Source organism: Lemur catta, chromosome 1, assembly GCF_020740605.2.
Source record: "Lemur catta isolate mLemCat1 chromosome 1, mLemCat1.pri, whole genome shotgun sequence".
Classification (NCBI taxonomy): Eukaryota; Metazoa; Chordata; class Mammalia; order Primates; family Lemuridae; genus Lemur; species Lemur catta.
The window spans coordinates 119,240,122-119,264,500 of NC_059128.1; the positions used below are offsets into that span (position 1 = coordinate 119,240,122).

A 24,379-nucleotide genomic window follows, 5' to 3' on the forward strand; every position below is an offset into this window, starting at 1 on the left:
CCTGGCTCCGTCTCCCAGCCGCCAGCCCCGGCGCCAGCCTCACCTGTGAGGATGATGTTGGGGATGCCACTGTGGCTGGGGTAGCCAAGCTGCTGCGCATCCGCCAGGCTCCCATGGCTGCCCGTGAGGCCCATCATGGCCGCCTGCGAGTAGTTGAGCGTCGAGCCGGGGCTGTACAGGCTGCTGGAGCTGATGGTGTTCTCCATCATGTTGAACTGCTCCAGCTGAGAAGGGAGGACACCAGGCAGTGAGGACTCCCTCAGGCCGCGCCCAGCCAGCCACCCCGGGCCCCTTTTGGCCGGCGCCTGAGTGTGGCTGTGGACGCCGCCCCTGCAACTCTCCCGGCACTGAGGTTGCTGAGCACAGCCCCCCAACCCCAGGGCCCCCCTCCAGGGCAAGGCTCACCGGACTGATGGATGGATGGATGAGCAAGTGAGTGACGAGCTCCAGGCTGTGGCCAAGCCCTCCCGCACCTGGATGCCCCCGACTTGGCCTCCACACAAAGCCAGCGCAACCTCCCGGCAAACCCACGTGCACGGCCCGTGCCCTGCCTGGGGTTCACCGCCTGCCCTTCTTCCCCCTCTGCCCTTGGCCTCCATTCGCAGGCCAGGTACACAGGCCACGCAGGGCAGGGCAAGACACCCCTGCCAGGGGCCGAGGCCTCTGCAGCCCAAAGACGGACAGATGGACGGGGTGCTGAGGAGCAAAGCCAAGGGGCAGGCGGCATCCCCTGAGCGCGTGCAGCCTGGACTCGTGAGGCCCAGGTCCTGGAGAGCGTCTGCCCTGGGTACCAGCTGGACAGCAGCCTTGGGTACCCGCTCACCTGGTGGGACAGAGCATTGGCCTGCCTGGCCGCCATCTGCTGCTCATAGTACGCATCCCCAAACACGTTGCCCAGGGTGGAAGAGTGCTGCAGACAGAAGAGAGGCCTGCTGTGGTCACAGCCCTGAGACCAGGCAGGGAGTTGGCACCTCCCAGATCTGGCTGGAGGAGGAGAGGCCCCCAACCTCCCGGATGATGCATGGGATGCAGGAGACTGATGAAGTTTTTCTTGGGGTTCCTGGGGTGCGGCTCAATCCCAGATGACTGCTTTTGTCCACCGCCTGCTCCTGGGGGCCTCTGTACCCTGACACCCCTGCAAACTGCCATCCCCATCCCTTTTCCCTGAGCTGAGGTACGGGAGGCCCATTTCTGTCACATGGAAGGTGGGGGCTCCAGGGATGAGGAATCCCCACCCAGAAAAAAGCTCATCTCTGGGGCCAAGGTAGGAGGTACCTGGATGTTATGTTCAGGACAGCAACCCCCGAAGTGCCCCCGGGAAGACAAGGGACAGGACACGGTCCACACACATGGAAAGGATGGGCGCACGGAGCTGGCCGAGCAAGCACAGGACAGGCCCAGGGAAAGCCCCCACCTGGGCTGCCTCCCCATGAGACCCCTGCCCTGCCTCTGCTATCCGAGGCCAGCCAGGGCTCTCGGAGGCATGGGGACAGGGGCTGTCCCTGGCACCATGGCCATCCCCAGGGCTCCCACGTAAGGTGCGTGCCCAGCAGGCATCCAGGTAAAGGCCCCCACAGACCAAAGGCCCTGGAGCCCCTCTCCTGGAGCTCCCCTTCTGAGTTTTATTCTAGAAAGATTTCCATGTGCTCAGACAACCCAAAGCTTCAGTCTTGGGCCTCAGTCCCAGAGAGGGGCTGGCCACAAACCCACTGGCCATCGCTCCGGGAGCTCAGGCGGGCTAAGAGCAGGAAGAGACACCCCAGTGGGTGAGGGGCCTGTGCAGTCAGACGTCCCATTCAAACACGAGGGAAGGCTTTACAAGGTGAACCAACGAAGGACAAGTTCAAAAATTCTGCCTTGGCCGTAAAAGCCAACAGCTTCAGGTTTTGGATGTGGAGGTCACAAGTTTGTGACTTGGTTTACCCAAGAAGAGAGAAGTAGATGATGGGTAATTTTACATCGGCGGCTGCAGACCTCGTCCAAGGCTGGGGGCAGGTCAGTTCCGGTGCTCAGGGTGCAGGGTGGGGCTGGGCTTCTGAGATGTACCTGATCTTGTCCCCATGACCTTGGACTCGGAGAGGCCTGGCACATGCACAAGGACAGAGACTGCAGTTTCTCTTGTGAGGCTGCCAAGCAGGTTTGCCGTAAAGATCAGCTCGGAAGGAAGGAGGCAGCCGCCCGTGGGACCAAACTGCAGCTGCCTGAGGCCCAGGGCCTAGCTGGGGTGGGACACGATGGCCCTGAGGGCTAGGCGTGGTGGGCCTGGTCAGGGTGGGCTGAGGTCGCTGCCCTGTGAATCCAGGCAGATGGGGGCCCAGGCAGAGAGGCGTGGGGTGGCCTGGACTTGTGGGCCCATGAGCAAGTCCTCAGAGACCCAGCCGCAGAGGGAGCCTGGAACATTCTGCCCCTGAGAGAGTCGCCTGCTTCTCACATTAGCACCCAACAGACACCAGACACACAGACACAGGCTCAACGAGATAGCCACGTGCTCTCTGGCCGCCAGACTAACCCGCTTTGATTTGCAGGCAAAGAATTAACCAACCATTCAGGCGACTCTCCCCTGAGAATCTGCTCAACCTGATGCCTGTCCTGCTCCGCCTCGAATGCAAGAGGATGTTACTCAGGAATCAGCCCCACACCAGGCTGCCCATGTGGGACAGGCCCCAGCTGCCGCTTCTCCTGCCTGGACCAGCGCCCCTCCCCCAACAGTGCCACATGATGAGACAGTCGCCGGAGCCCGAGAGCTCGGAGCCAGGGTGGGTAGACCGAGCATGTGCAGACACCAGGTGACCCCCAGGCTACCCCGAGTGCACCCCTGCCCTCCCCACTTGCCTACAGGGCCGGGGGCTGTAGGAGGTGGTCCCAGGGGATCCTGGGCTGATAGGGCAGATGTCCCCACACACGACTGAGAGCTGGAGATGGGGACAGAGGGACCTGACCGTCCTTGCCTGTGGCACCTCACAGCACATGCCCTGCCTGAGACAAGGGAGTCTAACCTCATTCCTGGAGGGATGGTGGCACCTGCGGCTGCGCTAGCGGGAAGGAGGACCCCACCGTGCCCTCCACCAGGTGCAGAGGATGGTGGCAGGGCTCTGGGCTTTGCAGCGGCTCCTGGGGGGTTCTCAGCTTGGTGACATTTTGAGGATGGCATGGCCCCAGGGTGGCAGGGGCCTGGAGAGAATCTGCCACCAGGGTGAGAAGCCGGGGGCTGTGGGCATCCCTTCTCCCCCAGCAGAGGTTCCAGATAGAACGCAGGCTGCCCTGAGGCTGAGGCCACACTGAGACGCCAGGGCAAAATACGAACAGAGTCAACCGAGCAGCGAGCCAGCCTGGATGCTTCCACAGCTGGGCGTGGACGTGGGCATCCAACAGCTGGGGTCCAACAGCAACAGGTGTGGTGGAAAAACACAAGCCTGCCGGATGAGGTCACACCCTGCCCAGTCACCTGGGGCCTGGGGCCAGCCTCAGCCTCCACATCCATGGGATGGGGACAAGGGCCCCGGAGACACTGCAGAGCCGCTCGGAGAAGCCTCCTGGGCTAGGGGTTCTGGTGGCCGAGGGACACGCCTTCCTACGGGTGGAGGGGAGAGGCAGGGGCTGAGGAGTGGGAGACTTCTCCCTCCACTTCCGGGAGCCCAAGTTCAAGGCTGCAGGGCAGCCGGGCTTGGGCTCCTACTCTGGACTGCACCTTGGGCGGATTCTGGTGCCCAAAGGGTGTGGAGACACATCACTACTGGGCCGCTCAGTGGGAACACCCAGCTGTGGCTGCCACAGGGCTACTGCCATTACTATTGTCACGAAATGGAGTGAGTCATTTCTACCACTCCCAGGTGGTGCTTGGCAGTGACCCCACAGGCACAATAGGAATCTCGGCAGCTGCCAGGAAGGGCAGCTGGAGGCAGAGCCCCCTCCCCTGCCTTCGCCCAGGGCAAGCGTCCTTGGCCCCGTCCCCACCCTGTGCAGCCTGGTGGGTCCACAGCTCTGGTCCGATGGAGTGGGCGAGATGGGATGGAGTGAGGCGTGAGGCACAGACAGTGGGCACGTGGGCAGGGGGCACACGGAGCATGAACCGAGACTGGAGTGTGGGGCCAGGGATCGAGGGCAAGGCGGTGTCCCTTACTTGTGGGGAGCTCCCGGGGGAGAAGCCTTGATTGGAGACAGGCGAGGTGGGAGACTGGTTGGCCGGGGAGCCGGCGCTAGTGCGGTACTGCTGCAGAGCCGGCGCCTGTGACAACAGACAGGTCAGGACGCCGGCGGGGCCCAGCTGCACTGCGTGCCCTGGGGCTCCAGTCCTGGCCTCCTGGAAGTGGCCTGTGTGTCAGTCAGCCCCCCAGCAGGTCCTCCCACCTCAGATGTCTTGGTGACCAGTGCCACCCTGCGGGTAACCAGACCCTGGGCACCTGCAGGAAGGCCGGTCCCTGAGCCCTGTCAGCCTGAGATCTCAGGGGGCCTGCCTCCAAAGCCAGCTCCCTGAGAAGGAGTGGCATGGAGGGGAGGGGGCTACAAGGACCCAGAACCCAGCCTCACAGAGCTGCCCTCCTTCGCAGGGCTGCAGGAGGGTGACCAAAGGGTTAGCCTCGACTCAGCAGGCTTCAGAGCCAGACAGCAGTGTGTGCACACAATGACAGTCACACACGTGCACACACATCCACACGTGTATATACACACCCATGCATGCATATCACATATACGTGCACCCACCCACAAGTCCAAACCCACACATGGGTACACACGCCCATGCACACCCACCCAGGTGGTACTGCCTTCTGCCCCTGACTGCCCTCGCTGTGCGCCCTGGGCAGGTCCCCTGGCTCTCAGCCCCACGTCTGGCAGCCCGCCTGAGTGATGCCCTGAAAGACCTTCGAGGGGCAGCTGCCTCAACCCGCTCGCAGGACAGCAGGCCTGGCTTCTCACTGTGGTGACCCACCCCTCAGACGCAGGGCCAGGCCAGGCTGAGACCTGGAGCCAGACCATACTGTGGCCCTGGCCCAGCCCTGCTGTGTGCCTGCCAACTAGCTGCCCAACCTTTCTGAGCCTGCTGGTCAAGGAGGCCTGGCCAGCTGGCCCAGGCCCCATGACTGCCCCATCTCCCCATTTCCTCAGTGGCCCTAAATAGTTTGGGGGGCTGAGCCCAGGCGGGGCAGAGGCAGGGTGGAAGGTGGTTAGGCTTGCTCAGCAGGGGGATGGTGGTGCAGGTGCCAGCGTGGTCACCTGGGGATGACCAGCTCAGGCCTTCCCAGAGTTGGAAGGGAGAGTGACCAGGGAGACTGCCCTCACCTGGTGAGTCTGTGAGGAACCTGTTCTCTGGTGGGGGCGGTGCTGGGTGTGGACACCTGACCCAGCAGCCCTGGGAGGGGCCACCTCTGCACCAAGCCTGGACACCTTATGTCTCCTGAGACCACCCGGCTCCAAAGCAAGGCCCTATCTTCAGAGGTTCCCCTGGCACCTGCCTGGCTGCTTTCTTGCCTGGGAGAGCCCTGGCTGGGTGCCCTCCAAGGGCTCAGAGCAGCTTGGGAATGTGGGTCTCTACCTATAGGGCCACCTGTCCGCCCCACCCCACTCAGGGGGCCTGCTCTTTGCAGAGTGCATGATGTTTCGATGCAATTAGCCGGGGGCTGGCAGCTGGGGGCTGCATGGGAGAACTCGCCGTGCTTGTGGATGTGGCCAAATCTAGCTGTGACCCACCCGTCCCGCCCTGACTGGAGCAGCCAGGATGAAAGTCTGGACAGGCAGGAAGGTTTGTGGGTACAGGGGTGCAAACCCAGTGCCTATTACTGAGCCTAGCCCTGGGCGGGGGGGTCCCACGGGCTGAGCTGCAGCCTTCTGGCCCTGCCTGCACCCGGGTGCCTCACACGTGAGTCTGAGGTCTCACAGGGGCTGGCTTAGTCCTTCCTTCCCCTCTGAGTTGGAGTGGGTCTCCCTGGCTTCTGAAGTCTGCTCCCTGGGCCCTGGGAAATCTCATCTGGCTCCCAGGAAGCCTGGCTTCAGGAAGGGGCCACAGTGACCAAGAGTGTGTGCTTAGCAGCCGGACACTGCGTGGCCCACCTTGGGGGGAGTCTGGGGCCAGTCGACTCGCTTTTGCCTCAGTTTTCCCATCTGTACAACGGGTGACAATCTTAGCTGAAGGATTCCAAGTGGTAACTCCTGTGGAGTCCCCGCTCTGGGGAAGTGTCTGCCTCGGTCCTGACCCCAGCCCCTCGGCTTCAACATGGCTGCCCAACATGCAACAGGGGCCCCAGCCGTCGTCCTGCTCCTGGAGCCCCCCAGCCAGGCCCCTGGGACCCCATCCTGGGCTTACCGAGGCGATATCGATCCCCATCGACGGCTGGCCTGGATTCTCTGAGGGGGACTGGGGGAGAGAGGACGGTACCGTGACCGCAAGTGGGGGTGGCTGTGGCCCCCGCGTCAGGCTAGCGCTCGGCAACAGGGGGCCGCCTGGGGGGAGCTGGACGGGTGCCTGCGGGGGTGGCGGTGGCTGCTGGGATGCAGGCGGCGGCGGCGGTGGTGGCGGCGGGGGCTGGGGCTGTGGCGGTGGCTGCGGGGAGCCCGCCTGGGTGAAGAAGGCGTAGGGCAGCTGCTGCTCCAGAGACAGGGCGTCCATGGCCACGGCCTGGGGGAAGAGGGGCATCAGGCAGGAGTTGGGCCAGGCTCCCGCACGGCCGGTGCGCTCAGTCACAGTGTGCTGGACAGACCCTGTGAGGTCCAGCCCCTGGGCTGGGTGTGCCCCACCATGAGGAAGCTGTGGCCTAGCGAGGGCGGGCAGGGGCTGGACGGGGCTTGGGCATCCAGCCCAGCCTTCCTGACAAGACTCATCATCTTCGGTGCACACCGCGAGGCTCAGGCAGTCCCAGCTGCTGCAGGGCAGGCACAAGGACGGTCACACTCGGGTAGCTCAGTTGGTGGCCAGCCCCTTACTCCTCTGGGGTCCTACAGGGGGAGGAACCCCTTTGCCTACTCTGGGGACGCTGGAGAGGACAAGGCTGACGTTGACACCAGCATGGTCACTCAGTGAGGGCTGGCCTAGGACCCCCTCGGAGTTGGCAAGAGGAAAAGTAAACAAGCGAGTCTGTGTGGAAACTCACAGCCAGGGGGCCATAAAGCCAACGGTCGCTGGGGCAGCTGGGGGTCCCCGTGCTCTGAGGCTGGCTGTGCCCAGGAGCTACGGCACAGAAACACTTAGTGGGACATCTGGCCTCTAAGAAGCAGGGGGAAGTTTATGAGTGAAAAGGTTTTCAGATGGGGCAGCAATCACAGATAGACACAGGCTAGCTCGCGGACAGAGAGCCCACAGCTCTGTCCAGATCACGACACAGGACAGCCTTACAGGCAGTCAGAGACAACGGGGCGTGAGGCACTGGGGGAAACCAGGTCCACGCCAGGCATGGAAGGTCTGGAGGAATCACTGTTAATGTCATTGTTGGTGGACAATGCCATTGCGGTTCTGTCAAAAACAATCACATAGCCTGGCATGGTGGCTCACGCCTGTAATCCTGGCACCTTGGGAGGCCAAGGAGGGAGGATCGCTTGAGCCCAGGAGTTGGAGGTTGCAGTGAGCTATGATTGGGCCACTGTACTCTAGCCGGGGGCAACAGAGCAAAGACTCTCTCTTAGGAGTACAAAAAAAAGATTATAAAAGAATACTACTAACAACTGCACGCCAGCAAGCTGAACAACCAAGATGAGATGGCCAGGTTCCTAGACACAAACAAACTACCAACAAAAAGTCAATGAAGCAAATATGGCAACTTGAAAAAATAAAAGCTAAACTCTCTAAACATTTTATTATGGAAGATTTCAACTAGACCCTAAAGAAGAGAAAGAGGCACGATGAAGAATGCCCAGTCACACCCAGAACGAGACAAAGGCCACCGGGTCTACTAGTGATTGGGTATTTGAGAATTTTATAATAAGAATTAAAAGCACTGACAGCATTTTCAAGATTCCATGGCCTCCTGGAAGGAGCAGGAGGCCCCCCAGAGAGGCAGAGCCAGGCCCCCACCTTCCCCATCCACGTGCCCCCACTTCGCCCTCGAACCTGAGTGATGGGTGACAGTGGGGACAGGGTGGGTGACGTCTGCTGCCGCCTCGCCTCTGTGCTCAGGGACAGGGGGCTGACGCCGGATGGGCGGTGCTGCGGAGAAGAGCCGGGCGTGCTCATCCCTGGAGAGGAAGGTGGAAAGGGAGGTGGTTATGAGACGAGCTCAGCAAGGAAGGGCCCCCACACCACCTGGAACAGCTCGACTGTTCAGACAGAAGCCAGGGAGCACGACCCCAATGCCAACCTTGGGATGGCCCCTCCGAGGCCCCAGTTCCTGACCCTGGGGTCCCACAGCCCAGCTCGGTCTCTGTTCTCCTGTTCCTTCCCACTGGCCCCACCAGCTCTCCAGGAGGCGAGTGTCCCACAGACCCCGCCCCCCATTCTGGAGCATGACTGGCCCCCAGATGGGCACGTGACCAGGGTGTCCAATCAGAGCCTGCCTGGGGACTTTGGATGGAATTCCAAAAAGGGCTGTCTGAAGCTGTGGGGAGCACCCTGTGACCACAGGGCAGGAGCTGGCTGAAGACCTGAGAGCAGAGGCAGCACCGGAGCCCCATCCAGCCACACCGGCACTTTCTGCTTTCAGGAAACATCAACCCCCTTTGCTTAAACTGGCGTGGGCTGCAATTAGCTTCCAGCAGGTAGGTCCTGCCCAGCACCGCAGTTTCCTCTCCTGCCTCACAGCTCTCCTTGCCCCCTTCGATGAACATGTCCACTCCTGTAACCGCCCCTCTTGGCCCATGTCCCACATCCATGTCCCCCTCCCCCTACCCTGTGTACTCCCCATGCTGGAGCGCTGCCCCTGCGGGGCTGCCTGAACTACAAACCCTTCCCCAGCCATCTTTCCCCTCCCTTCCCGAGTCCAATGTACTCATTCCTGCTGGAGCAGGAATCGCGGGATTCCACTGTAGTGAAGGAGCTGGGTGAGGCTGAGTTCACTGTGGCAGCCGTTGGGGCCTGCCGGTTACCCTAGGGCACCATGCCAGGGAGGCAACAGGCCCCCAGATGGTAGGGGGAGCCCCAGGGGCCTGACTTGACCCCAGTCTACCCCTGAGACTCAGTTTCCTGGTTGGCAAGATGCAGATAATAGCCGTCCTCCCAGGTTCAATGTGAGGCCCTGGTGAGGTCATGAGCAGGCTCTGAAGGAGTCTGGCCCATAGTCACGGCTGGGTGAAGCCACCTGACTCACCGCAGGAGATCTGGGCCCATGCTGCCGAGGGCACCAAATTAACCTTGTTCCAGCAGATGGGACGGCGGGTGCACGGCCTACGGGACGAGCCACCTTGTCTGTGCCCAGGGCAGCTGCTCACGGGGCGAGCTTGGTCATGCCAGCACTTCCTTTTGGATGCCCTGGCGGCTCCGCTGGGCGGAGTGCTGTGAGGGGGGGCCTGGCACCGTTGAATGCTCCTGGGGCAGGGCTCAAGTGCTAGTGTCTGTGCAGACCCTGGGCGTTAGAATCAGCAATGTCAACGGAAGCATCCAGAGGCCTAGGCAGGAGTCTGGGAGATGCCCACTTGGAGCACACACACAGTCGGGCCCCTGGGCCGCTCCCCTTTCTTCTCTGGAATGTCCACTGCTGCATGTGCCCAGCAGGTCAAGGGACGCAAGATGCCCAGGTGAGAAGCAGATGTCGGGGCCTGATAAGTGGCAGAGGCAAGTGCCAGGAGGGTGTGGACGTGGGGCAATGGGGGTGGGTGGGGCCTGCGGCAAACAGGGATGCTCTTGGCCCACCTACTGCTGTGGGACATCGACCCACTGCCACTGGGCCTTCTGATTCTCCGACAGTAGCCAGAAAGCTGCCCCTCACTCTCCCCATGTGTAAATGTGGACTCTCCCGATGTGTAAATGTGGACTCACAGTGCAGTCACGCGTCACTTAACGAAGCGGATGTGTTATGAGAAAGGCATCGTCAGGTGAGCCTGTCACTGTGCAAATGTCACAGAGTACGCTCACACAGACCTAGACGGCAGAGCCTGCCACGCACACCGAGGCTGCACAGAACAGCCCCTGCTCTGAGGCTGCGGCCTGCATAGCGTTACTGTGCTGAACGCTGCAGGCAACTGTGACACAAGGGTGAGTATCTGTGTATCGAAACATACAAAAGTACAATAAAAATGTGGTATTATGATCTGATGGGATTATCCTTGTATACAAGGTCCATGGTTGGCTGAAACGTTATTGGGCGGCACGTGACTGTATCACAGATGCGCAGCTGTGGGCCACACGAAACACACCCCTGGGCTGGATTTGGCCCTTGGGCTGACAGTCTCTACCCTGAATACAAGGGAGGTTTTAATCCTCTGCTGGGCTGCAAAGTGAGCTCGCGGCCACCCCTAGACAGGCCAGTTGGCCCAGGAGGGCGGATGGGTGCCTTGCTATTGAATTTCTTTTGGCAAACTGGTCACCTTTGGCAACAGGCGTGGAGCCAGCTGGATGGGAAGTCTGGGGCGGGCAGGGAGCGCTGCCAGGGGCGGGCGGGCCGGGTGGGCCAGGTGGCAGGGGCCCGCCCGGCCGGCCTCAGAGCTGTGCCAGGCAGGAGGACCCAGGGCCTGCCCTCCTCCCGTGCTCTGGCCAGCAGTCAGGGACATGGCCTGGGCAAACGTGCAAGGAGCCGGGTGGAGGGCTTGGGTGGGGACGCTTTCTCTCCCAGGCAGCAAAGTCCTCTGTCTTCCTCCCTGAGGGGCTCGCAGTCTGACTAGCAGGCAGACTGGGGGGTGGGGGTGTAGCCTTCACATGCCCCAGCGGCTCTGCTTGATTTAAAAGGCGCCTGGAAAGTGAAGCCCTTGCCAGGCGAGCTGTTGGGGCGGCAGGTTCACAAACAACCAACACATGTCAGAAATTAGCGGGCCCCGCACTGGCCACCACCGGCTATGGTTTTCACATGTGTTGTGTGTTTCCCTGGGCTTGTTTAGACTGGGTGCAGGCTGGAGGTGCGTGGCTCCTGGGCGGGCGCTGGGGGGCTGCCAAGGACGCTCTGGGGGAGGAGGGGTGCCTTGGAGGCCAAGGGGAGATGTGAGGCGGGAAACTGGGCTGGGAAACAGTGGCTTGCCTGGCCCCAGAGCAGGGGGTACCTGCAGCCTCCGAGCTGCCCTCAGGCCCACTCCCTCCGCACAGGCATGTGGGGATGCCGCCTGTCTGGCTCTCGGGGTGCGTGGGGTCCTCTCAATCCACCCACTGTGTTTTCTGGGCCTTCCCTGGTGTTCTCTGCCTGGGTGGCTGAGCCCCAAGGGCACAGGATCAGGGTACAGGAGACAGAACACAGCCTCGATGTGCTCAGGCCAGGGCTGGCTCCCTCCTCCATTCTGGTCTCCATGCCCTGGTCTAAAAGCCAGAACACTGGCACCATCCTCCACGCCCCTAACCTGGCCCCAGCCCCAAAGGCATCAAAGCCAGAGCAACTCCGGATGCACCACTCTCCCCACTGCCTGCATCAACCCGGCCCCCAGGCCAGCCAGTTCCACCCTGAAGTCTTCCTGCAAAGCACCATGCTGGGGTCCTGTCCTGCTCCAGACACAGCCCCTTCTCCCCAGGGTGATCAGAGGGACTTTGCCAAATACGAACTTATGCACGTGACTGCTGTCCCGTGGAAAACCCTCACCAGCGCTGCCTGCCAAGCCTAGGGTGGAAACAGGATGGGCTGGGGGCCGGTGCTGGTCTGTTCTATGGCTATGGGACAGGACAGAGTGCATGTCCAGGTGGCCTGGGTTGCTCCCACCACTTGACGTACCCCCTCCCTGGCCCCTCTGCCTGTGCCACCACCTGGGGCTGGCTGACGCCACCGGATCTCTCCTCCTCGGAAGCCAGATGCCTGCTGCCCCCAGATGCAATCCCACACACCGCACACAAACAAGAGAGGGCAAGGAGTGCAGAAAAGTGACACAGTGCAAGGCCAGGGGCCAGGATGGCCTCATGGGAAGGAAGTGGGGCAAATGAGAGAGCAGCCCTGCCCATGGAGGAGAACTGTGGGGCTGGGACAGCACGTGCAAAGGTCCTGGGGTTGGGGGCAGGGCCGGGACTCACACTCAGAAGACAGAGGGTGAACCATGATGTACTTCCTGGGCCCTGGGGTCTTCAGCTTTCACTGAGAGGGCGCTGGAGGGGGCGGGAATGCACAAGGTTCAGAGCACAGAAAGGCCATGAGTTGATGGCTATTCTGGTGAAGGAGAGGCCGGGGGCCCAGAAGAGGGTCTGGGTTGAGCCAGGTCCTGACAGTGGGACCAGCAGGACATGAGGACGATGGGTTGGGGTGGGGAGAGGAAAGGAGGATTAAGGGGGACACCTCTGCAGCCAGTGGGGGCCACTACAGGAGGGTCTCTGGGAGGGGCAGGGTTATCAGTGCTGGGAGCTAATGGATGGGCCAGGGGCCCACGCGAGGTCCCTGCGGATGTGGCGGAGGGAGGCATGAGCATGGCGCTGGGGAGGGGCAGGGCTGCAGTGCCACAAGTAGGCCACACAGTCAGATGTGGGGTGGGGGAAGCTGGTCCCGCCCTGTCAGGGGCTAGGAGTGAGGAGGGGCAGAGGGAAGGCCTGGCCCACCCTGGCTGGGCTAAACCCCGCAGGGCTCCCCTCTTGGGCTCCCCAGCCTCTCTCTGAAGCCCTAGGCATTGCCCTACACTCTTAAAACCGCAGTCCGATCCCTGGGGCACCATGTGCTCTCCACCTGGGGCCTGTGCCCAGGCCGTGCCCTCCGCCTGGGACGCCTTTCCCCATCGGGTCAGCCTAGAAACTCCAAGCCCCTCACAGAGGGTCTCTCAGCCTCCCCACCCCTTGGGATGCCTGGCATTTGGGACATGACTCTGCTAACTTGTCACTAAGTTATCATCCAAATGCATGTGTCATCTTCACCAGCTGATGGGCTCGGTGTGCAAACGCAGGAGCCCAGCCGCGTCCCAGGCCTCACCTTGGCCGGTGCCGCCGATGCCCAGGTGCGTGAGGGTGGCCGCGAGGTTGCCGGTGCTGCCGGAGCTGCTCAGCGCAGGGAAGGTGGGCTCCTCGGGGTCCAGTGGGGTGGGCAGCGGGGAGGGGAAGTGGATGTTGGTCAGGTCGGGCAGGGAGCCCCCCGTGTTGTGAGTGGCGGGGATCAGGGCTGTAGTGTTTTCCTGGTCCACGGATGGGAAGATGCTATGGAAAGGCCAGAGGCGGGAGGTGAGCTCAGGACACGGCAGCCGGGCCTCCCCGGGAGCTGTGGTGGTGGCAAGAGGCGGCTGGGGCAGAAAATTAGGGGGTGCAAAATGACACCCCTCAATAATGTCCCACCATGCAGCACCTGGAATGGGACCTTAGAGAGCAGCCTATTCCCAGGCGGGGGCAGGGACCGCCCTGTGCTGGGGACAGGGCGTGTCTAAAGGGATGGGCCTGCGGGGAGCTCTGTGTGTGGGGGGCAGAGTGTCCCCTGCGGTGGGGCTTGCTGGGTGGCCACCTCTTGCCAGGACCTGCAGCCTCAACAGGGCAGAAGGACAGCCCCGGAGCGGGGGTGGGGGGGCAGGGGGGGTAGCAGCGCCGAGGGTGTGCAGGACGGGCCCTGCCAAGACTTACTTGATTCCGGGGACCTCACAGGACTTGGGCCTGGACCCCGTCTGAAAAAGAAGACAGGAGAGGCTGAGGGGGGCCTCCTTGTGCGCACCACACCTCCCTGTGGCACGTCTGGTCCTCCCACGAGGCCAAGAGATGCTCAACGAGACCCGAGCTTGGTGGGTGTCAGGAAAGTGAAGAACAGGTGGCCCCACAGGGTGGACAGGCATGTCCTAGACATGCCCAGGGGCACAGCCAAGACTTAAGCAGAGATGGTCCCCTCCCGCAGCTCTTGTCCTCGGTGGGGAGACGGCCCAACTCCACTCTGCCCACCTGGGGGGGTGGGCACAGCCAAGGGGTGACAGTCCCCTGTCAGAGCAGGTGTCCGGGAAGAATGTGGTCTTCAGCTCCTTACACACCCCCAGGGCTGTGGCACAGGGGCCCCTGGAAAGCCAGTGTCCGAGACTAAGCACCCCTGTAGCCGCCCCCACCCCCACCCCATTCCTGCTTATGGGCCAGGAGCAGCCACCAGTCTCAGGGCAGTGGGTTGGGCCCCAAGTCCAAGGCAAAGCAGGACACCAAGTCAGGGAAGCCCAAGGAAGCCTGGACTAGATGCCCTAAGCACAGCTCAGAGGCCACCGACCCTGCCTCAGGGCTGACCAGCCTTCTAGCAACAACCCAGAGGTGTGACTCCCACCCAGGACCACGGGCTTCTCCACGTGTTCCTTGAGAGTCCTAAGATGTCCCTCTACTCTGCAGGCAGTAACTCACCACCCACTGACCAGGGCTTGTGAAGCCCCTACTGTGACATCAGTTTCATAACTTGTCTGGGAGACACTTTTGGAAGACACGGTATGTGGCAGGCACCCACGATGGGCACCTCCTGCCGTGTGGCCCACAGAAGCCCTGAGTCCTGAACCAAGGAAGGCTGTTCCTCCCACTAACAAGGCTGCAATGCGCCTCCGAGGCCTTCTCAGGCAGGGCAGGGTCCAGCTGTGGGCTGGGGTCTCGGGGGTAGCGGGTTGCCTCTGAGCCCCCTCCACCCATGGGCAGGGCCCCAGCTGCCCTGTGCACCGGCCATGGGGATGGGTGTCCAGGGGAACCTTGGCAGCAAGACCCCGCTATCCTCCCTGTGCGTCAAGGACACTTGCACCAGCCAAGACGGGGGACTGTCGGCTCCAGACAGGGGCCCCCACAAGTCTTGTTCAGAGACAAAGGAGGGAACCTTCTGATCGAGGCAGGCATGACCAGACAGAGTCCCGTCTATTGACGGAGGGCTCTGCGTGTGTCACGTTTCCACCACCTAGGCCCTTGGGCAGACACTTCTGGAGGAGTTCTTCGGGGATTATCAGATGAGAAAGGCAAACCTACTGGCAGAGGGCAGGGCTGCTCCAAGTGCACACCCCATGGGGGAAGTGCCCAGCCAGCCCCGTGGGGGGGGGAGGTGGCGTGCGACCAGTGGGCTTTAAGCCTCTGCAGGGAATGCCGGTGGAACGGGTTTCTACTTGGCCAGAGGTTTCTAATTCTCAGAGTAAACATTTGCTTCATTACCGGATTTCTGCAGCGTGTTGGCCATGACTTTGAAAGAGTGCTTTGAAAAGCACTCCGCAGGCCTTGCGGAGATATTAATAGATTTCTGAACAGTGTTAAAAATTCACCTACCGCCCTCCCTCCCACCAGGGGTATGTCTCCCTCCACGTGGAGACTTGTCACCTTTCTTTCCTTTAGTGGAAGCATGGTATATCTGGCCATGCAAATGGACTATGACCTACTTACCCACCTCTCTGCTGCTAGATGTTTGTTTTTCCAATTTTGTTTGGGTTGTTAGAATTCCTTTCCTTTTCTTTTCTTTTCTTTTTTTTTTTTGTTTTAATGAGCCAAGGTGTTGCCATGTTGCCCAGGCTGGACTCGAACTCCTGGGCTCAAGCAATCCCCCTGCTTCAGCTCCCCCCACCCAGAGTAGCTGGGCTACAAGCACACACCACTGTGCCTGGCAAATTTTTTAATTTTTTGTAGAAACGGGGTCTTGCTACATTGCCCCAGCTGGTCTCAAGTGATTCTCCTACCTTGGCCTCCCAAAGTGCTAGGACTACAGGCATGACCCACCACACCCAGCCTCAGAATTCTTTTTTAAAGCTTTTCCCCTCTTTTGAGTATGAAAGTCACAGGCACTCCTTGTGCCAAACTGAAACACACAGACAGGGATAAAAAGCCAATAGCACTGCCCACGGCCCACACAAGAGAGGACAGATGGCCCTCACGTGGCTCCTCTTAGCTGGGTCCACCTACAGGTACCCTGTGGACGAATATCTGCATATTTTATGCCTTTCCCAAATATCTTTATCCTACTCTTTTCACATAAGAGCAGCATTGTGAGTTCCTCTCGTGCCTTTAGAATTTCTTCAAAATCCCATCTCAACAAAGGACTGAGGATAATTTCCTCAACAAATCCCCTACTCTGGAAGGTTCATGTTGTTTCTAGTTTACTTCAAAAGCTCTGGATAAATACTAAACACTTTTGAATAAATCGCTGTTTCCTCATTCCTACAATCGAATTCCTGAGGAATGAGATTTCCAGAGCGAATGCTTTTTTGAAAGGTTTTTGATGCAGCTTAGTCTATTGCTTTCCCAGAGGGGATGAGCAATTTGTACTGTTGATCCTTTCACCTCAACTTGACCAGCAATGGGTTTTCGTGTGGTTTTTGTCAGTTTTACAGGCCTACTAGCGTTAAACAGACCTAAGGGATCTGAATTTGGGCATAGGCAGATCTGAGTGAGGTTCACTCCTTGGGAAGGTGAAGTCACCCCAACATGCCATATTTTTTTTAATTTTTTAATTTCTTTTTGAGACAGAGTATTGCTCTGTTGCACAGGCTACAGTGCTATGCCGTCAGCCTAGCTCACTGCAACCTCCAACTCCTGGGCTCCAGCGATCCTCCTGCCTCAATCTCCCGAGTAGCTGGGACTACAGGTGCGCACCACCATGCCAGGCTAATTTTTTCTATTTAGTAGAGACAGGCTCTCACTCTTGCTCAGGCTGGTCTTGAACTCCTGAGCTCAAGTGATCCTCCTGCCTGGGCCTCCCAGAGTGCTGGGATTACAGGCATGAGCCACCTCGCCCGGCCCCAACATGCCATTTTGTTATCTTTGCCCCGGCTGTGCTCAAGAAGAAAAAGAAGAAAAAAGTGCTTTTGAAAGCCCATAGGCTCTTACCTTCTTGGTGTCCCACGCTTGCTTGGAAAGGTTTTTGTCTGCTTCCGATGTGGTCTCTTCCATTCCTGGGACTGTTAACAGTAAGACTGGGGCAAGGGGTGGGGGGAGGAGAATCAGAGAAGAAATCTCTTTGCAGCCGCATGGTGGCACCAAGAGGTCACTTCCCTGACACATGGTCATGACTGTGGTAAGACCAGAATTGTCCTAACAGTAACTTTTGCCGGGGATTGTACTAAAGCTACAAAAAGTGTTTTATTAAAAAAAAACAAAATTCAAATAAGTCAGAGAATCTGTGATGTAAAGAGAAAGAAAAACAAAATCTCTGGAGCCCAAGGACAAGAGGATCCTGACTCCCACAGAACCAACTTGGGCCTCAGAGCCGAGAATCTCTCCCATGAATGGCCACCAGGCCCTGTGTGACCCGCGGTGCCTGCTCTACACCCACCACGGAGTGGATATCTGTTTTCTCTTCTGGGCTGTTGGCACCATCCAGTGGCTGGGCCCTTCTTAGACCACCTGCACTGAGCACAGGGGTTCAGAGCTTGTCACTCACTGCTAACCGAGGCTGGATAGATCCACTGTGGTAGCAGCGGCCCCATGAGTCAGCCGCGATGCTGGCCAGCCCCAGAGCAAGAAAGAAGGGTAAGGAAGCTCTGAGGGACAGGATGGAAGGGCATCATTTGAGGCCCTGGAACCAGCGGTGCTTGAAGGCTTCTCTTCTTGGACCTTTCAGTCAAGGTAAGATTAAACATTTTCCCATTTTCTTTATTTCTGCTGGAGGTTTTGTTTTTTTCATTTGCAACGGAAAGAGCTATAATGAAGGTGGGCCAACTCCTTTTTCTTTTCACTGCCTTGGGCTCTCCTAGGAGAGTAGGGACAGGTGATATGTCCCCTCCCCCCAACACTCCCCTCCAAGGCCACCCAGATTCTGACCAGCAAGGATCCTTCCATGGTTACAGTGTCCCGGGGGATAGTGACGTCCTTGCGTCTACCCCCCAAAGCCCTGTGTTTGTGGGGGACCTATCAGGGGAGGCAAAGCCTCACAACAGCACCCCCATGTTGGGAACAGCAGGGAAGCTCCAGGCACTGTGTCGGTCCTCATCACCCCTGGGTGTTCTAGAAGCTTCCTTTTCATTATGGAGACATTCCCTTCTGCATCTTGCCTTTGCTGCCTGCTGAGCTGGAATCCCAGGGGTGAAGTTCACTCTGGCTAACAATTCTTCTACCAGAGACTCTCTCCTGTACATTCACACCCCCACAGGGCGACTTGTGACGGCATCCAGGCCTGAACCACATGCGAGTCTCTGGCGTCACCATCTTGGGCGGGGTCAGGCCGAGCCGGGTTTCCTGGGGTTGGCCTCACAGCACGTGCGCTCCCTTCTCTGGATGGCACCGTCACAGTTCTTAAGACAGCACATACCCAGGATGCTGCCTCCACAGTGGGCTCCAAAGTGGGGCGAGGCCCGTGCACAGATCTGCCCCAGCCACAGGGGTGTGAGCACAGCTTGGTTAGAGAGGATGATCTGGGCAGTCTGGGAAGACACGGCCTCTTTCTTACTCACGGCAGCCGGGACAGGCCAGGGGCCGTAGATGAGGAGGGCTCTGAGCAGCAAAGCCAGTATACAGTCCAGTATGAAGCCCCGGGTGGAGCTGCACCTGAAGTTGAGGGTCTACTCCTAGACTGCTCTGTCATGAGCTGATGATTGTCCCTTTTGCATGGGCTTGCTGCCCGCTACATTTGAAATAATCCCCCAGACTTTGTAGCCATGCCCTGAATTCAGAACGGAAGCCAAGGTGCGTTTGCGGGGGTTGCTTTCTCTGCCTAGAAAACTCCTATGCACTCTTCAAAACGCAACTCAAGTAGTGCCACCTTTGAAAGTTTCCCTGAGCCCCTTCCCTTACCCCAAAGCACAGTCTGAGTCTTCCCTCGAAGGTCTGCCCACCCATGAGCTTGTGACCTCCTGAAGCACAAGGACCACCCACTGGACTTGCCTGACCCCAGCAGAGATGCCCAAGTCCTCTGTCTATACCTCTTTTCTGATGTGCGTCGTGGGACCCACCCGTAAAGGACTCTGGCTGGGCGGGCGTCATTGTGCTCTGGTGCAGGGCGGAGTCAGAATTGGTCCTGGGGGGAGGAGAGAGACAGTGAAGGACAGCCTTGGCCCCAGGGAAATGAAAGTGTAATCCTGATCCCACCCAGTCTGGGACAGGCCTGATGGCCATGGTGGCAGCTGTGGCTCACTTCTGTAAGCTGCTGCACCTGAGCAAAGCCCTAAGGATGTCATTCTGAAAAGAACCACCAGAGTGACAGGTTTTCAACTGCCAAGCCTGGTGAAAACGGACAGCAGTAGCAGAGATGTCCCCTGGTTCCTAGCCAGCCCCTGCTGGTCCCCGCCCCTCTGAGAGCTGCTCTGCTTTAAAGAAAGGATGGTGCCCTCCTGCTGAAACCCCTGAGACGGAGCCCCGCCGGTGCCCAGCTTTGGGAGTACGAGCCCCTAGCCTGTCACTGGGTCCCCTCCTTGTGACAAACATAAACGGGCCACTCTGTCCTCCAGGATGCTCAGTGACAGGTGGGAAGGGAAGGCTTAGAGAAGGCCCTAGAAGGAATGCAGGCTCTGGGGGGAGCCCCCAAGTTGGGAAACTGCCCTGAGGGACGAGGTCTTGCTTCAACCAGCCCAAAAGCTACCAGGAGCCAGGACAGCCTCTGCCCTGGGGGCACTGCTTCTGGCAATGGATAACTACAAAGGACAAGGTGACCCACTCTGCTCCTGGCTGCGAGTGTTTCAAGGGAGGGTCCCCAGAATGGCCGTTGGCTGCCCAGCAAAATGTGTTGAATTGCTGGCAATTCAAGCAGGAAGGTAAGGGCCACGTGCACCTGATGGGGACGTCCCAGTCACTGAGAGCGACTTGGAGGAAACTTGGTCCAAGCAGAAAACTTATAACAGACCAGGCCAATGGAGTCTCAGACCCCGGGTCCACGCGTCAAGCAGTGAGGAGCTGGCCAAGATCGTCCACCAGCTGCTGTGTGTCCCTGAGCAAGTGTTCTGACCTCTCTGTGCTCAATTTCCCTATGTCTAAAATGGAGATGAAAACAGCACCTACTCCATAGAGTTCCATACATGTTATTCTGTTACTGGATGGGATGGTGGGAACAAGGCCTGACCTATGATACATGTTTGGTGGGGATTTAACTAGGTTATTGTATATATATGTGTGTGTTTTGAACAACTCGCTTACTTTTTGTTCTTTGCTTATTGCAATCAGCTACACATAAATATATTTATTGCAGTAAAATGCACACTACACAAAACGTACCCTTTTAACCACTCTTAAGCACACCGTTCTGTGGCATTAAGTACTTTCACACTGTTGTGCAACCATCACTTGTATGGCTGTAGGTATTTATATTAACTATACTGTCATTGATATTCTAGACCTTTCTAAATGATGGCACGATGGGTGATTTCTTTCTCTTCTAGGTACATTTATGTATTTTCCTAATCTTCTAATGTAGACATGAAATTCTTAATCACATTTCAGTGGCGCTGAGCAATGTGGGAAACTGCTTGCACACAGCATTAAATGAAAAAGCCACAATGCTGAATATCCAACGTTACTCCCAATTTTGTTTTAAAAAAAAAGTCATAGGCCGGGCGCGGTGGCTCATGCCTGTAATCCTAGCCCTCTGGGAGGCCGAGGCGGGTGGATCGCTCAAGGTCAGGAGTTCGAGACCAGCCTGAGTGAGACCCCGTCTCTACTAAAAATAGAAATAAAAATTATCTGGACAACTTAAAGTATATATAGAAAAAATTAGCCGGGCATGGTGGCGCATGCCTGTAGTCCCAGCTACTCGGGAGGCTGAGGCAGTAGGATCGCTTAAGCCCAGGAGTTTGAGGTTGCTGTGAGCTAGGCTGACGCCACGGCACTCACTCTAGCCCGGGCAACAGAGTGAGACTCTGTCTCGAAAAATAAATAAACAAATAAATAAAAATAAAAAATAAAAAAAAGTCATAAATAGGGGGTGCTGGAAGACTCCCAAAAGCTGCAATAACTTCAGTGTTGCAGGGAGAGAACTTATGTCTAGAAACTTCTGGATGCTTCTTAGTTTTGTCATTTTTAAAGCAAATGCACACTGGTTTTCTGCACATAACCACTATGAAAGTTTGGTTTCGTTTCTAACAGGAGGCTGGGGGAGTGTGGGGGCGGCCCTGGCCACTGACCTTCTCCAGCTGGTGTCCGCGGGCGGTGAGAGGTACACAGTGCCGTAGGGGCAGCTGTCAGCGTGAGCGGGAGTTAAGGGGACAGTGCTCTCGGCCCAGACTCCACCTGCACCAACCGTTCTCTGCCACAGGGCAGGAACCTCTGGCCATCCCGACTGGCCAGGCTGCTGGGAGCCCATGATGGGGCCAGTAGGGTGAGGGATATTTCCTGCCGGCCTTCCCTGCTGGCTGTGAGCAGCCCCTGTTCCAGGGGCTCCTCGGGGGTACGGCCCCATCCACCTAGCACTCAGCACTCTCCTCCACGAGCGCACGTGCAGGCTGCACCCCTTCCAAGGGGGGCCTGGGCTGTGAAACCGGGGCCCACAGGGGCCACGCAGAGTCTGAGTTCAGCTGATCCTGGTCTTGACTCTTAATTCGGGGCAGCTCCCGGGGCCCGAGGGCTCAGTCTGGGCCCAGCTGGTTGCGCTCCCCCAGCCCGTGGAAATGAGAACCGGAGAGGAACAGGTTTCTCTGTTCTGGAGAGCCAGGGTCCCAGGAGCAGCCCGAGGCGCAGACTCTGGCGATGGGGCCCAGCTGGCCGAACCCCAAGGAGTGGGGCTGGGGGCAGGGGACTCTGGCCAATCTCTGCTTCAGCGAGGTGGGGAGGCAAATTTTATGCATGTCTTGTAGAGACAGAGCCTCCCTCAGATCCGAGTCCTGCTCAGACCTGCTGCCTGGGCTGAACTGCCACCACATGGTGCTCAGGAGGGATCCATCAACTCACAGCCCTCCTGGCCCTACTGCCCAGCCAGATCCCTGAGTCCTCTGTGGTCTGGTGGCACCTTCCTCAACTCCTGCCTCAGGAGTTGCTCCCTATGGCTCCTTAGCTCCCAAGCCTGGCCAAAGGCTCCTCAGCTTGCAGCACCACCTCCTCCAGAAAGCCCCCCTGGATTACCCTGAGATCAAGCCTCTCTCTCGGTGCTGCCCTGATTCTGTCCCCAGAGCCAGCAGCGGCCAGCTCCATCAGAGCCTGCTGTGTGAACTCAGAGTCCTGCAGTTGCCTGTCCCACGACCACCACCCTCACGCTTCGAGAAAAAGGATATCTGCCGTCCGTGTTTGTCCACAGATAGGGGCCGGCGGTGCGGGGAGCCGAGCCGGCCACGCTCCCGGTACACTCTGTCCACCAGCCCGTGGTGCCGGGTAGTCCGGCTAGTGTCCAGACCCGAAGACTGGAAGGGTGTCTGGGGGTGGGCAGGAGGAGATGGAAATAAAGAGAGAGAAACCCGCACAAGGGTTACCAGCTGTGGCCCGAGATTTACCCCAGCTCTACCCCCGGGATCTGATCTCAGGGTCCCCACTCCAGAGCACCTCTGGCCACCACTCCATAGCCTGGATGGGCTTCCTCCTTCAGCCCCAGCTCTGTGGCCCTCCAAGCCCTCAGGGGTGGGGGGGATGCGAGCTGGGGGGCCTGGGAGCCAGGGCAGCAGAGGCGTGCAGTGTGGCCGGCATGCACAGGCCAGGCAGAGCGGCACAAGCTCGGGCCCAGTGCCGGCCAGGGTGTCAGGGGTGCAGCCGGCCAAGCAGCCCTTCTCCCCAGCCTCACCAGGTGCAGACAAGCCTCCGCCCTCTCTCTCCGGGCCTGGCTGGCCTCCTAGCCCCACCTACGTCATCCCTGGAGGGGCCTGCCAAGAGACGGCCCAGGGGCTTCCAGCCCAGGACTGTTGTGGGGCCCACCTGGCCAAGCACTAGCTCCCAGGGGGCTTCCTAGCTGAGCCCAGGGCTGCTCTTGATTGAGACACGGCCCCCACACCTCTCCCCAGCTGCCTCATCCCGGCATCACCAGGGCCAAGTACAGGCACTTTCCGGATCCCTGGCCCGCTGCTCGGCTGGACGGGGCTTCCTTCCAGCACCTGGGGCTGGCACAAGCCCCCAGGCCGGGCCCTGCTCCCTGCCCGGACATGTACTCTCAGGGCTGCCAGGAGCCTGCTCTCTGCCTGCCCTGGCCTTGTGCTGCCCACCCGCCATCCGACCAGGGCAGGATGGGCAGCCTTTGCCAGTTCTGAACGCAGCCAGTCCCCGGCCTGGCCATCTGGCCCCTGAGCCCATCTGCCTTCTCTGGGCAGCCAGGCAAAAAGCAATTCTGATATTAAAACACGTCGCCCCTTCCAGAAGATCGTCAATGGCTGGAATTGCTGTTCTCCCCTACCTGTCAGAACACACTTCGGCCAGAGCTGAGGGCTGACGGCTCACCCAGCGTCTGGGGACTCCCAGGCCGTCAGGATCCAGCAAGGACTCTGCTGGTTTGGTTCTTTCTGCACTTTTGCCCCAAAAGGCTGTAGGCACGAGACGCGTAGGCCCGTGACAGCAAAGGTGGGAATCACGCTGTCTGTGGGCACAGGCTCGGGAAGGCAGGGGCCATTTCATCTCCTCCAGAGATGCCTTAAAGCCCAGAGGGGAAACCAAGGCAGCTAAAGCAGAGTAAGAGGCATAACGAAGCTGGGCCAGCCACGCGTTGGCTTGCCAGGTCCCTGCTGCTGGCCTGGTCTAGGACACGCACACACATGTATGCGTGTGCTTATAGGGCTGGACCATGCAGTTTTGGGGCACATGCTTGGACTGTGCTCCGTTGGACCCCAGCCTGGGATGCACGGCTGTGGCATCTGCCCCAGATGGACCCCAAGAGTCCCTGGGGCCTCTTGCCATGACCACACGCACGTCCCAAGTTGGGGGTGCAGAGCAGACCCGTCTCCGTTTGGCAGACGAGACACCCCGCTGGGAGCCACAAGGGTGGCTGCTTGGGGAGGGCAGGGATGCCCAGCGCCCACACAGGGGTCAGGGTCTTACAGGCTGGCACCGGGGATGCCGTGGCCTCAGCCTGGGGGCTCATTTACCAGAGAGACAGGAGCCGCTGCCAGGGCCTCCCCCAGAAATCCGCTGGGCTGAAAATGCAAAGAACCGAGACTTTGAGACGCTCCTGCCTTGCTGGCCCAGAAGGCTGGATGCGTGGGACCCCCGCCCCCCGCCCTGGGGCCGTGCCCTTGAGCTGAGCTCAGCGGTGCCCAGAGAGATGTTCTCCCCATGGAAGAGGGGATGGGGGAACAGGAATGGGGGAGACAGGGAGGAGGGGAGAAAACCCAACCCAGGAAGGGCTTTAACAAAGAGACCCAGAATCAGTGACCACCCTGCAAGTGTGCAGGATAGAGCACCCAGAGCCAGCCTAGGGTCTCCTGCCCTGTCCCAGTGGTGGTGGTGGTGGGGCTGGGGGGTGACTCAGGTGGGGCACTGAGCTCCCTGCAGAAGGGCCCAGCTCCACCTGGCCTGTCAGCAGACGTGGCTGTGTCCAGGACCACTTCCCAGCAACAGGGCAGGTGTGTGACCACTGGGGGGACCTGTCCACCCCAGACGTAGTGCTGGGGG

The 24,379-nt window shown here is 59.4% G+C and overlaps 1 protein-coding gene across 11 annotated transcripts in view; it reads right to left on the minus strand.

The window, feature by feature from the left end:
• Window positions 1-24,379, minus strand: part of CRTC1 (CREB regulated transcription coactivator 1) — a 71,586-nt gene that overhangs the window by 6,175 nt on the left and 41,032 nt on the right. Inside the window, exons 3-15 of one of the 11 annotated variants that reach the window (XM_045552302.1) lie at window positions 23,854-23,901; window positions 22,066-22,203; window positions 20,983-21,044; window positions 18,793-18,887; window positions 16,763-16,848; window positions 13,574-13,614; window positions 12,939-13,159; window positions 8,036-8,160; window positions 6,299-6,610; window positions 4,121-4,225; window positions 1,924-2,082; window positions 824-910; window positions 44-224 (exon numbers count right to left, since the gene is read on the minus strand). In XM_045552302.1, the coding sequence (XP_045408258.1) occupies window positions 44-224; window positions 824-910; window positions 1,924-2,082; window positions 4,121-4,225; window positions 6,299-6,610; window positions 8,036-8,160; window positions 12,939-13,159; window positions 13,574-13,614; window positions 16,763-16,848; window positions 18,793-18,887; window positions 20,983-21,044; window positions 22,066-22,203; window positions 23,854-23,901 (1,660 nt within the window). Of the gene's footprint in view, window positions 1-43; window positions 911-1,923; window positions 2,083-4,120; window positions 4,226-6,298; window positions 6,611-8,035; window positions 8,161-12,938; window positions 13,160-13,573; window positions 13,615-16,762; window positions 16,849-18,792; window positions 18,888-20,982; window positions 21,045-22,065; window positions 22,204-23,853; window positions 23,902-24,379 lie in introns of those variants that run through there. The other 10 variants (XM_045552318.1, XM_045552273.1, XM_045552280.1 and 7 more) reach the window with 10 other exon arrangements.